This window comes from Lacerta agilis, chromosome 5 (assembly GCF_009819535.1).
Source record: "Lacerta agilis isolate rLacAgi1 chromosome 5, rLacAgi1.pri, whole genome shotgun sequence".
NCBI classification, from domain to species: Eukaryota; Metazoa; Chordata; class Lepidosauria; order Squamata; family Lacertidae; genus Lacerta; species Lacerta agilis.
The window spans coordinates 28,497,869-28,511,993 of record NC_046316.1 but is presented as its reverse complement, the minus strand read 5'-3'; the positions used below and the strand labels follow the sequence as shown (position 1 = coordinate 28,511,993).

Below are 14,125 nucleotides of genomic sequence, written 5' to 3'. Positions count from 1 at the left end.
ATACCCTCTCATTGCTATTATTTTTCATCCTGATATATATATATATATATATATTTCCATGGGTATATGAAGGGCAGCGTCGCTAAGGAAGTGACCAAGAACACTCTCGCATTCTCTTTTCACTTATGCATTCATAAGATGCCCAACTGTGCGGCTTCTGCCGAATAGAATGTTGCAGCTGGGAGCTGCAACATAGCATTGCAGCGTGGAGTGCTGCTCTTCAGGATTCCAGACACTCCATTCCACCCGCAACCCTGTTTTCTGGCTCCCCTGCTCCCCCCAAACAATCTTTCAGCATTCTGTGTCTTCTGAGTATGCCTAGTCAACATTAGGCTGTTTTTGAGATTGCCCCGCTCCCTGCTTAGGGTATTTGATTTTTTAAATTGCACTTCTGCAAACCCTGGGGTCTCCCCAAGCTTGCTGATATCCTCTTATGTCTGCATGGAGGGTGCCGTAAGAGAGCTGGGACTAAGTAACCAGCCAAGGCCTCTCCCTGCTCTATAGTCAGTGGGTCTTGGAAAAACATGGCTAAATTGTTTGGGGGGGGGGACGGACACTTCCAGATTCAGGAACTGTAGTCTTTGTGGGAGATGGGAGGCCATTTTCATATTTTGCTTAACGTGCCAGTTTGACCCGAGAGTGTCTTTAAGATCCCAACACTTTCATCTTTATCTATAACTCCTATCACATTGTTTTTGCTGCAGCAGACATACGTTTCAGCCAGGTGCAAATAGACGTTCCGTGAAATATTTTATGGCCCTTTTGTTCTTCAAGAGCAATGGAAGTTCCAGGTTATTTTGTGTGAAAATATGGGCAGTGGCGTTTTTTTTGCCATGATTTATGCCTGTGTGGTTTTGGCTTCTGGTGCAGCAAAGCGAGGGAACAGACAGGGCAGGAGTCCTTGAAAAACAGCAACAAACCTTTAGCTTGGGAGTGTGGGTAGCCAGCTGGACAGGAAGAACAAGAACAACTTGGGGATGAGGCTGGATTGAGGAGAGAATCATGGCTGCAGTGAGCTGACCTGGAAGTAAAGTGTGGCCTCTGGGGATAAAAGTGATCATAGAATTGTAGAGTTGGAAGGGACCCCAAGGGTCATTTAGTCCAACCCCCTGCAATGCAGGTGGCACTCTGTGCACCCTCAAAGGTCAGCACCAACACTTAGAACTGTGCTCGGAAATATACTGGGAGCCCATGTAGATATTTTAGGACCGGTGTTATGCACTTCCAGCAGAGTTCCTTCGTATGGAGTTCACCCATCTAGGGCAATATTGCCTACTCTTGACCGGGAGTGGCACCCCAGTGTCTCAGGCAGAGGTGTATTCCGATTGCAGAACATGCACCTTGCCAATGAGCTATGCTCCCTCCCCTAGTTGATGCTGGACCAGGGTCTTTACCTTAGCTCCCCCTGCCCCACATGGTTCATAAAGAACCCATGTCCTATCTGAAAAGTAGCTAATGGCCTGTGATAAAAGTACAAGATTTTATTCTCTGCTGCTTTCCCCCACCCCCTGCTGCATATATTTGAAATACGCAGCAGCCGCCTGCTTGAAGAGTGATGGGAACCATCATTTTGCCTTCTTCTTGTCATTAAAATTTTATACACTTTTTTTTTTTTGCTGCGCGTAAAATGGACGCTATGGCCGGACCACCCCAGGGAGCTGCTGGGTCATGCGCGTGAGTCTTTGTACGATGTAAATGTGTTCTGGAAAATTCGTTTTTGGCCACCACTGATCTGCTGTGGGTTTGAATTGGCGGCAGAGAGATGAAAGGTTCCTTGGCAGCACGATATTGTCTCTTCTCTCTCTTCCTCTCCCCTCCCTCCCCCCTGCTTGCCTAACATCGCCTCATTAAAAGGGTTCTTAATAGGTTTTTAAGCTAATAGAACATTGAGCTGTTTGAGAGGCAGGTGGCTTAGGAAAGGACAATCAGGCAGCTTGGACGCCGTTCCTGGGCAAAGTGGCAGATCGCGTCAAGGGGGGCACACTGGGAACACTTCTCTGGTTTGGCTGAGGTGTTGAGATTTGAAACCGATGGAAGCAGGGAGGCAGATATTGGGATCAGTAGCCACCGCAATGAAAAAGTGTGCAAGCAAATAGCCCACCCTTCCTGCTAAGTTACATCACCTGAAATACAAGGTTCCCTTAGCACATGGCATTTTTTTTGTTTTGTTACACCCTACTCCCAAAGCAACATCTAAATCTGCAGATCGTATGCATGAGGCAGATGGGGTTGTCAACGTGTGCGTTGCACAGAGACGTCCTTTGGCGAGCCACGTGGGATGGGCGATAGCTCCCTGCTGAGGAAGTTCACGGGGTCCTCTATCTACATTTTCTCTCAGCCTCGTGGGAGTTGCTTAACTGAGTTGGTCCCCTGCAGCTGGGAGAACATTTCAGTGACTCAATCCCTGTGGGGGGTGGAGAGAGAGAGAGAAAGAGAGCAAGATTGTGTAAAAGGCAAATATGGTTTGTAGTCACCAGAAACAGGTCATCTTAGTTGCTCATGATATTGAGAAGGCTTGATTTTGAGACTTCTATGGGGCCCCCAGGAGCATCACCTGACCAGCTCTAGCTTATTGTAATCATGAGGCTTCCTTTAGTTTTGTGGCTGACTTCCTTGTAGTTTCCTCCTTTGGCCAGAACAGAGTGATGGTACACAAGCAGATTCCTTTCTGGTGTGCATTTTTATTTTTCAGCTTAGCTGCTTCTCATTTAGAAGGCTCCAGGTTCAATCTTTGGCCTCTCCAGTGACAGAGGACCAGTTAGCAAAATGGGGAAAGATCTGTGCCCAAGAATCTGGAGAGCTGGTGCCACAGAGTAGACAAGATGGGACAAATAGTCCAAACTGATATAGGGCAGCTTCATATTTTCTTACACAGTGTCCCTCAGATCACCAATCTGGAATCCTGAGGAGAATGAGAGGCCTTGCCGGTTCATGACTGAGGCAATATTTGAACCGTTGACACACAGCTCACTATCTAATGTTTAGCTTTCTGAGCATGACTGGATTTGGATTGATTCCTCACCTTGCCTGCCCCCCCCCCCGCCCCGTCCTCTGTGCTCATGATAAAGTGGTGGTTGTTTGACTGACAGCAGCAGACTTATCTCTCCATTGCTAAACCGGCTTTCCAAACACATTGAACCGGGGTATATAAAAGAGTGGGCCAAAATGCCCACTTTGAGGCTCCATTAACTGGGTGGCTGCTGACTCTTTAACCTGGAAGTGATTTTTAAGGGAAGAGAGTTTTCTGTGGAAACAGAGCGGATGGGGAGTTTTGCCTTCATCATCGAAATATTGCTGGCTTGAGTGCAATGGCTTCTTCCCAACAGAGCTGCCTCCCTCCCTCTCAAAGGAAGATGTCAGCAGCAGCCAGAACTCCATAAAGCTGGAATGGGCAGATTTTGAAAGTTTTTTTTTTGAAAAAGAGAAAAAGTTAAGGAGCAGCTCCCCCTTGCCAACATTTAGGGTTTTGTGTAAGTGGGACTTTTAATCTCAGGGTTGTGGGTTCGAGCCCCACGTCGGGCAAAAGATTCTTGCATTGCAGGGCTTAGACTGGATGTCACTTGTGGTCCCTTCCAACTCTACAATTCTATGAATTGTGTGAGAATACTAGTGGATGAGATGAGAGGAGATGGATTCAGGAGCTATTCTGCTGGACAGCTCCATGACGATGCAGGGCTGAAGTATAGGATTTAGAGAATGGGTAGGCAAACTGCAGGAGGTAGTGGAGGATAGGGGTGCCTGGCATGCTCTGGTTCATGGGGTCACGAAGGGTCGGACACGACTGAACAACTGAATAACAACAAGGCAACCTAAGGCCTGGGGGCCAGATCCGGCCCAATCGCCTTCTAAATCTGGCCCGCGGACGGTCCAGGAATCAGTGTGTTTTTACGTGAGTAGAATGTGTGCTTTTATTTAAAATGCATCTCTGGGTTATTTGTGGGGCATAGGAATTCATTTATAATAATAATTATTATTATTATTTCAAAATATAGTCCGGCCCCCCACAAGGTCTGAGGGACAGTGGACCGGCCCCCTGCTGAAAAAGTTTGCTGACTGCTTCACACAAAAAGAGAAATACTCTGTATGATGGAATAGGAAGAATGTGCATCCCGTCTCTCTCTCTTACACACAGCATAATGTGTGGCATATGTGTGCTCATGTGAGCTGTGGAGAGAACGAAGGGGCAGATGGGGCTGGTCCACCTAGGAAGGTAGCCCATCTAGGAAGAGGAAAGCTCTGGTCCTAAACCTCCGCTGTCTTGTGGCTCTACTCATTGATGAGAAAAGCTTTGGGGAAAGTAAACCCCATGGAAAAATCTGTAGCCACTTTCTTGTAGGACACCTTCGGGAGGAGAAAAGGCTAAGGAGTAAAACTTTAGACAAATCCAGAGTGGAGTGCCCATGACACTTGGGTGGCGCCTTGTATGCCTCCTTCCGGCAACTCGTGCAGCGAAGCTGGTGAGAGACACATTGTTCTGCTTTCCTTGGGACCACATCAGCAAGGCCAAGAGAGGGGTCTTGTCATCTGGGCATCCCAGGACCTCCATACATACTGCCCAGGCTTGTGCCCTGGGGGAGGTCACTTCAGAGCTGCTTGGTTTGAGGCTGGTTTGAGACGTACTCTGTTGTCTCTTGAGACAGACGGATGCTAACAAAGGTGAGAGAAACTCTCAGTGAATCGTACGGAGATGTCTTAGACATCACGGATGAGTGAGGAAGGACCGGACACACAGGTGCTGTTTTTATTTTATGCTGCGGTATAACGGTCTCGTCTCTGGGCACTGCTGGACTGCCCCACCTTTCCGATAAGCCTTGCGTGGGGCTTTGAAGATGAGCCCTCAGATGTAGACCTGCTCTCAAAGCGGATTATTTTGATGTTATTACACTACAGAAGCCGGCACAGAATATAAAGGCCGAAGAGCGTTTTGAGCTCCCAGCATGCCGTTGGTAACTCCCTCCTCTTGCTGAGCAAACACGCTTCCCTTTCAGTAGCGCCAAGGTCAGGCGCAGTCTCCTTCAGTAGTTTGACCTCCTGAGGGAGCCGCTGTCTCGAGTGACCTACCCTGTCAACAGTCCTCTCTCTCCCCCTCCAGAAAGTGCATGACACAAACAGAAAGCGCTGACTAGAAAGGATTGTTTAAATGTATTGGGGGGGGGGGAATCAGAAGGGCTTGCCTTTGACAGAACTGCTTTGCAGTTGTGGCTGGGGGTGTCTGTTCCGCACACATGCCGGCGGGTCGCTTAATTGCTTATCACCAAACGTTTGGGGCCGAATGATCTTTCTTCATGAAGCGTGAGCGTTGGGTTCGTGCGCTCGCCCCAGTACATTTTTATCCCGGCTCTCCTCCATGGAGCTCAAGGCAGGTTCTCCTGCACCCGTCCCTGCCACCATTTCACCCTCACAACAACCCTGTGAGGTAGGTTAGACCGAGAGATAGTGACTTAACTCAAGGCCAGCCAGTGAATTTTGTGGCCTGGTGGGTATTTGAAATTAGGTCTCCTTGGCTTTCGCCCAGCCCTCTGTAGCCACTACGCAGCATAGCATGGCTCCTGAGTTTAAAAGAGGGGGGGAGGGGCTTTAAAACGGCCACCTTGCAAGAGACGTACATGGAGGGTGGCTTTGCTAACAGTACTTTACTATCCTCTTAAGGTTTCTGCAGCTTCCTGGTGTTTTGTGTCTGCCCTGGGAAATCTGAGGTTATCTAATTTTGTTATTTCCTAAAGCACTTGAGGAGCATGCATGGGGTGAGCTGGAGCTGGAGCTGGAGCTGGCTTGTATTTCTAGAAAAAGAGGAGCCGGAACTTGCCATGAACGCTGCCCTTGTTCTCTTAGAATGGCAATGGCACCCACCTGAGGTGTGCTGGAACTGAGTTCCGGCAAGTTCCGGCAGGGGGGGGGGGGGAGAAAGCCCTGGTTCTCCTCATTTAATCCCCACAATGACCCTGTGAGGTAGGTTAGACAGAGAGGCAGTGTCTGGCCCAAGGTCACCCAGTGAGCTTCATGGCTGAGTGGGGATTTGAACCCCGGTCTCCCAGGTTTTAGTTCAGCACTCTGCTACACCACACAGGCTGTTTTTTTTATCCTGCTTTGGTACCGACAACCCCAGTTGCTTCCACACGACCTGTCCATTCAGCATTTATCTCGATAGGAGCTCAGGCGATGCTATTTGATGAACGTTCATTCTGATTTGTTTTTGGACAGTGTTGTGCGTTTTCCAGCTGCTTTCCTTGTGGCAAAAGCTCTGGTTTTGGGTGGGGGTGGAGCAGGCTGGTTGCCTCCCAATCGGCTGTAATCGCGCAGCGACTGAATCCCACCGAAAATGGCGATGGTCTGGAAGGCCACCCCCCCATTGAGGTGGGTTAAATTGACCCAGAGGGATGGTGGCTCAAGGTCACCCACTGAACGCCAGGTGTGGATTCAAATCTTATCACGAGCACCTTGGATCGTTCCTTTTCCTCTGCCCACACCCCAGAGAGCTCCCCCCCCTCCCTGTGCTTACAAGCAGTCCCCAGAGCGGCAGGTGGCTCCACAGCACATCAGCGCCACCATCTCCGATGTGAAGCCTCATTTGCTCACTTGGCAGAGGCTGCTGCAGAGTGGCAGGGTGCCAGCTTTGACAATGTGCCGCTTCCTGTCGGGTTGGGCTGGAGAGAAAGAGAGCGAGAACTAAGGGAAGGGGGGGGGGGAGAGACATTGTTATGCTGCTTTTTCTTCTTCCCTGTTCTCCCTTTCGGTTGGTGCTATTGAAAACGTTCCCAGTGGGGGGTGGAACGCCCTGGAAGTCTTGAGCGTGCAGTGGAGAATAATTTGGTTTTGTTGTTCTCCCTGGCTCGCAATTGCCAGCCTCGCTATAAGAGCTGGGATGGCAGATTTCGGCAGGCGGGGAGGAAGCACACAATTGCCTTTGATGGCGCAGCTCCTTCAACCTGCAGGGACCCCTTGCCTCATGGCTTGGTGTTCCAGCTGTGTGTGTGTGTGTGTGTGTGTGTGTGTGTGTTGTGGGGTGGGGCAGACACACAGAAGAGGGCAAAGAGGCTGGGGACAGAGCCAGGGCATTGAAAGAGAGTGGCAGTTGGGTGAAGGAAGAGCCGTTGCAGAGGTGTGCACAGGGAAGATGAACGGACTCGCTGGGGACCTGAGGCAGAAAGGGGGAGAGGGGGAAATGGGGGCCGAATGCTTAAAGGGTTGTTGACGGAAAAGGGTTGTTCAAAGGATGGACTTTTCTGGAGTGTGGCAGGTGCAGTAGTTGGAGAATGGCTTCTGCTGATTTCCATGAAACAGGCCCTGGTGATATGTTCCCTGAAGACAACCTGTGACCTTCCAGGTGTGTCTGGACTGCAAATCCCATAATCCTTTACTACTGGCCATGCTTGCTGAGGCTGATGAGAGCCGGAGTTCAGCAATATCTGGAGGGGAACCGGCTTGGCATCCCTGCCATAAGTCAAGAACAGCATCTTGACTACCCCGCCACCAGGGTGACGTTTGTTTGTTTTGCTCATGGCCACACTACCAAAATTCAGCCAAGGCACAGCGAAAGGTTAGGTGCCTACAGTTCGAAGGCAGCTTCCTATCATGGGCAGGTGGACGAGCCAGACTTTGGCCGAGCCAGACTTTGCCCAGCACAGATCCTGGCATTGCTCGTAAATGGATCGCTGGCTGAAGGGCTGAGAAACAGCTGAGATCTTGGATCTGAAGGAGAGACCACTTAAAACTGCCCATTGACAGACAGCACGAGACTGGCAGGTGTTTATATCAAGTGATGCATATGTCCATGTGAACCAGGCCTTGATGATCCACAGCTAGACATGGCAACTGACTACACTTGTTCCTCGCTGCTGAAGAGGCAAGCCACTTTCTTAACAGATCAGTGGCTTGTCGCTTCCGGCTGCATACCCAGTTCTCAGCTATATGCACACCTCCCTTCAATAAGCCCTACCTATACCCATTCTGGGTCTTTTAAGAATGTCCCCAGTAGGCTTATCAAAGACAGGCACTCACTTTGGGGTACAATTAATTGTTTTTTCGGGGCAAATAGGATAGAAGTGCACTGGAAGGGATTTGTGCTTTTCCTTTAATCAGGGATACATGGCAATCGACTTCGCAGTGGTAGTAAAGCCTCGTCATTCATATCCATGGAGTGTTTTGAAAACCTTAAAACCACATTCGTACCAAAAGGCCTCAATTATCACTAGCTGCTAGTTGTGCTGACCCCTCAGATTTCAGAATAGATACCCCTTTCTATGGAAGGATGGGGAGGAAATAACACTGTCTTAAGAATTTCTCTTACCACTTACATTATTTGGGTGTGTGAACTGATTGCACCCTTAGTCGTTGCAGTATCCAAACCTGGAGCAGCCGAGTCTGTTTACTGTGGGAGGACAGTAACTGCATGGCTGCTTCCCCCCAACCCACCCCTCTTTTTTTTCTTTACCAGCTCCAGGTTGGCAGAGCAGAGAGGGCTGGATCAGGCCCATCACTGGCAGCTGGACCACCATAGAATTCTGCAGGTCCTTGGAAGGCTCAGCTCTGCCTTCTCCTCTGTGCCCTGTTTTGAGGGCTTATGCTGACTGTTGCTGAGGGTAGCTTCTTGCCTGTGGTTTTAGCAGACGCAGAATGGAGCCAGGTGGAGGAACACGTCCACCACATCTAAATACCTAGCAGAGTGGATTTGGGGGTGTGGGGTTGGATTGCCCTGTTGAAACCCCTTTGGACAAGAGCGTGGGTGGATCGTTGACCTCAATTGCAGTCTCTCTATGGGCAGCGTATATAGCTACAGAGCATTGAACCCAGCCATATATATCCCTTCCCTTCCCTGTTTCTTAATTTACTTCTTTGCGGGTGCATTTCGAGGGAGGTGGCATAGCAGGCTAGCACTATAATGGCTGCCGCCAACAGATAGTCTGAATCGTGTCCTTTACTGGCGGAGGCAAAAAAGGGGGAAATAATCAAGCGCATGTATCGGTGGGGGTGTCAGAAAGAGCATGAAATACGATGCGCAACTCCAGCGCATCCTTCCAAGACTTTGCCGTTCATGCCCTGTAGGCAACAGAAAACCTCCTGAGGAAGACACCGCCTGCTTAATAAATGCCCCGAATGATCAGGCCCTTGTCTTGATTTATATCCCTTCCAACACGAATCCACGGCTTTCACTGTTACAGGCAAATGGCTTAATAGATGCAAATTGGAAAAAACAAAACAAAAATTGCATTAGTAGAATGGTTAATAAAGCATCATTTCTGGGAAATGAATCCTGACATTACTCTGAATTTAAGCAGAGGAATAGCAGTGGCTGCATTGGCTTGTTGGTATAGCTGCTATGTAATGCTGTCTTCATGTGTGGGATTTTTTACTTCTCTTTTTCTCTCCTTTTCATGTTATTTCTGCTGCCCTTCTGCTGTGCTCTGAATTATCCAGGAGGTGGAGGTTAGTATTGATTTTTTTATATATTTTTCTATAATCTTGTTTCATTTTATCATCACATCTGTATCGTCTCCTTCTGTCCTCTACTGCAGCTCCTTCATTTTGGTTCTGGTTTATTTTGGAGGACCTTCTAAGTGGTTGAATGTGGTCTGTGAAAAATTGGCCAGTCATCCTGGCTCTGCATGTTTCAATACCTGCGTCCATCTGCCTGCAGTGAAATCACTGGTGCCTGAACTGGCACAGCACAAAGGTTGCATTAAACTAAATCCAATTTTGCTATAAACCCGCGTCAAGGATGGTGTGCTTTAGAGCTGAATTAACAGCCAGGCTACAAGAATGAAAGAATCACATGGCAGGTATCTCTTGCTGGGCAGACCATTTCAGACTTCCAAGGACATGAAAAAGTTCCTTGGGTAGAAACCCTGAAAGAAAGAAAAAAGTGTTGTCTCCAACATGCTTGTTTTCTGTGGCAGAGAGATTTGAGCTGTTTTTTGTTTCTATGTGGTAGGAGAACCCAAAATGTAATTTCTCACCTACGGATGGAAGTGGCCGATCTCAGCAAGGGATGTTGCCATGTGGTTCTTCTGACTGTGTGGTTTGGCTAGGACAGAGCTTTCTAGGGCATGGTGGGTGGAGCACAACTGATATACCAGCTTCCTGTTGATTACCAGGAGGGAGAAGAGTGAGGTGAGGAGGTTGGCAGGGTGCAAATGCACCAGGATCAGCACCATGTTGGCTCTGCTGCTACTCCTGCACCGTGCTGACCTCCTGGCTGCCTCCTCGCTCCTTCCCAGTGAGCAGGAGCGACCAGCCTGCTGGGAAGCTAGCCCAACAACCGCCTGGTGAACTAGTTCTGCTTTCTCGAATCAGAGGTCTGGAATATATCAAAAGAGGTTAAGCCCAACCCTCTGCTTTACACAGGGTCTTCCACGCAGGTAAGTCTCTCACCTGTAACACAAGTGTAGTCTGCATTTACATGTGACGCACCTTCGTAAATCCTGAGCCCACAAGGAGAGAGGAGGACAAAATAAGGGACACCCACCCACACCCACCCACAGCCTCTCGACAAAATAAGGGACACCCACCCACACCCAGCCACGCACTCTCATTTCTTCTGGAACTTTTGAGCTCCAGCTGAGTCTTTTCAAAAGCACCTTTTTCTGCAGCAAGGTGACTGGAGTGGGGGTGCAGAACACGCCCCATGCTCCTTTAAGGAGAATGTTGCCGCGAGTCAGATTATAAATCTCTTTTGCCCATATACTGCCTTCCCCCTTTGAAACAATGGAGGTTGCCCACCTTAGGCACCGCCTGCTCCCTTGTGCTCCCTCACAGTCTTTAAAGTTGCATGGATGAGTTGGCACAGTCCTGCAGCTGCCTGATAAGCTCCAGTATCTCTTCAGTGGTATAACATGTGAAGCAGGGAATCATGCAACGCTGTGTTTAGAAACAGTCACATGTTGCTCTGACCTTCCATGGGCTCCAGGCCTGACATGGCGTTGCTCGCGCAAATTACTATTTTGCGCCAGCATCTGTTGGCAGTTAACGTCTGCCCTGGCTCACCATCTTGAATCAGGTATCTGCTCAAAAATATGGACAGCAGGAGAGGAGGCTGATGGGCCTGAGGGCCGGATGCGGCCCTCTCAGACTCTCCTCTGTGCCCCGTCAGATGTTTTCACCTGGCTGGAACGGTGGACAATTGAGAGGTGTGTGTGTGTGTTTAGAAACCTCTGGCTCTTACGTGGCATATTTCTGTCCCATGTCTTCCTCCACCCAGTTGGCCCTGCCCACCACTGTCATAAGGCCCTCCAGAGGTTGGTCTGGAGGGAATCCGACCCTCCATCTAGAGGGACGTTCTGGATGGTTCCGTGACATTGGTGCGACTCCCTTCTTGCCAGAGCCTGGCAGCATATTTGTGAGAACCCAGTAAGAGGGCTAGGTGCAACCCTCTCTTCCACAGGCAAGCCTTTCCTTCTGCTGCCTGTCAGGTGACACAATCTTTGTCACCATGGCAATATCACCAGTTCCCATATCCTTAAAAAATAAAAATGTAGATGTGCTGCCACACAGGAGTGCCTTCACAAGACCACTGTACCACATGGAGGGGGAGAGCATTCTGGCCAAATAATAATAATAATAATAATAATAATAATAATAATAATAATAATAATGGCGTTCTGACTGGTCAGCTCAGAGCCATAGTGGATGAGATTTTTTAAAAGGATGAAAGAAAACTGCTGAGGTTCGGGGATTCCCCCCCCCCTCCATCCCCACACACTTCATTTTGATGAAAGCGGGATGGCCAAGGGCTCTATCATTAAACCGCTTTTATTTTGTTTTTCTGGTTGATAGAGCATGTTTATTTCTGATTGCATAACACTTTAAAGCAGAAAATGGCTTCATTGATTTGCAGTGGGCTGCTAACTTCTGATTGCTTGCTAGCTTGGAAAATGTGAAAAGATTTTTTTTATTAAAAAAAAATAGTAAAAATAAGGTCACGAGGGACAAGAGAATATGACCTCGTGTTCTGGAATGCCTGAATCTTCTTCCTAGTTCTACGCTGTAGGGTCTTGCAATGGCTGAGCCCTGGCATAGCAAACCTTGATCAGCTGATGGCCAAAGTTTGCTAGTACAAAGGGCATATCACTTTGCAGGGGCAGCCAATCAGCTGATCAGCAGTGCCTGCAAACCCCATTTTGGCTAAGTCAGGTCTTTAGCTGCACCGCACCTGACACATCTCTACCAGCATGACATCATATGTGATGTCAGGTGAGTGTGGCCTGGCCGAAATGGCCTTGTGGGTCAAAATGGGGAGGTCGGAGTTGGGGGGGGGGCTGATTAGGCTCATAGTACGGAGGTTTCCCATCGCTGTTCAAGAATGGACAAATCCCACAGAGCCTAGTCCATTTCTTTGCATTATGGAGAATCGAGGATTTGAGAAGATTCAGCCTTCTTAAGCACCAGCTCATCAAACCGTTGAGCCTCTGCTGCAAAAAGGGAACAAAGAGGGCAAGCCAAGAGAAATTACAGCAGCAGAGCCCCTTTCCTGCAATTCAGTCTGTCAAGGAAGCATCACTGTCGCATCCTCTGCATAACATTATCTGTATGGATTTTGATTTGCCTGGAGTTCTCAGCATCTGGATTATTATAGTTGACATTTTCTGTTGTTTAAACTATTCTAATTCACTTTAGGCTGTCATTTTTCCTTTCCCCCCCATTTAGGATGACTACATCAAAAGCTGGGAGGATAATCAGCCAGTTGATGAAGGTACCCTTTTTTTGGTTCCGCTTAATCTTTTTAAAGGACCTGTTGCAATAAAGTGCCCAAGACCTTGTTAGGACAAGGTTCCTCCTGCCCTGCAAGATGGTAAATATAGGAGCAAATCTCACTTGCCTCTACCTTACTTTCATCTTGTTTTTAAAACGTTTGAAAATGACTTTGAAGGCAAGACTATCAAGCCAGAGTACAGGCGTGTTTGAAGAGAAGTGTGTTCCCTGGTTCCGGTTTTACTTTACTAGCTGCAAAAAATATGTGTGTACAATGCAGGAATTGCAACTCTCCTTCTAAGTGGAGGGTATAGTCTTTCTTTTTTAATCTTCCATTCCCTCTGTTCCATTAGCAGCATGGTGTTACCTCCGAGCTGCAGTAGTCTTTCATATACAATCTACCTGCCAATGCATATTCTTAAAAACACAAAGGCGATTTGTAGATAGGCCAAAGTTTTCCCCGCCCTTGATAATTCATTAGAGTGGGCTACCCATGGCCTTAATCACTTTCTTCTGGGGTGAATTCTGATGCTCTTTCATGTGTTTTGGTTAGTTAAGTCTATTTCCCTGCACGTTAGATAAGGTTGTTGTGTGCCATTGAGCGCAATTGATTGTGCTTATGCGAGTGATGGAAATAGCCCCACATTTATGTTAGTGGAGACACCTACTTCTAAATGTTTACAGTTTGCAGGTTTGGTTTCCTTGGTTAGTATCATTTAATTGCTATTTGAAATCGATGCCTCCAGAGTTGTGACTTCACAGATGATTGATCCGAAATTATTGGGTGGGTGGTTGATGTGACAGAGGAGAAATTTGCGGAGTAGAAGCACAGAGTTGAGCTCTGAGCAGCTGTCCAGATAATAAAAAAGTGGAATGGTGCAGGACTACTCAATTTCATGCAGGAGAGGAAATAATCTGAATCAATGGCTGAATCAAAACGTCCACAACCGTTTTAAAGCAGTTGAGTTGGGATGCTGCAGGGCCGACTCAGAGGTGGTACTGCAGTTTGCACAAATGCTTTGCCAGAGAAGTTCAAATGGGAACTCCTCTGATTAATTTTAAATCTGCTTTAAAGACCTTCCTGTGCTTAAAGGTTTTCCAAATTTGGTCTAATTTTAATCTAAGCGTTGTAGTGGGATATGAGGTTTTTTGTATTATTTCCTTTCCTTTTTTTTGCAAGTGGGGCAGTTGTTATGGATCCAACAATATTCACATGCAACGAGCCAAAGCTGTGCGCATGTAGCTCTGTCACATCAACTGCAGTTGCGCTGATCAGTTGTTGTGCAGGGAGGGTAAATGCAGCTGTGCTCCTCTGATGGGCAGCATTACAGCTTTCAGATACGGCTGCCTTTTCGCCCTTTGTGTTTATGTGATTCTTCACGTGCATTTTAATTCTTTTTCGCATTGGCCTTTCCATGTAAACCACACTTCAGTAGGAATT

General features: G+C 48.0%; 1 protein-coding gene across 1 annotated transcript in view; it reads left to right on the top strand.

The window, feature by feature from the left end:
* Nucleotides 1-14,125, top strand: part of SPOCK2 (SPARC (osteonectin), cwcv and kazal like domains proteoglycan 2) — a 72,423-nt gene that overhangs the window by 31,216 nt on the left and 27,082 nt on the right. Inside the window, exons 2-3 of the mRNA XM_033149107.1 lie at nucleotides 9,415-9,423; nucleotides 12,640-12,685. Coding sequence (XP_033004998.1) covers nucleotides 9,415-9,423; nucleotides 12,640-12,685 — 55 coding nt within the window. The remainder of the gene's footprint in view (nucleotides 1-9,414; nucleotides 9,424-12,639; nucleotides 12,686-14,125) is intronic.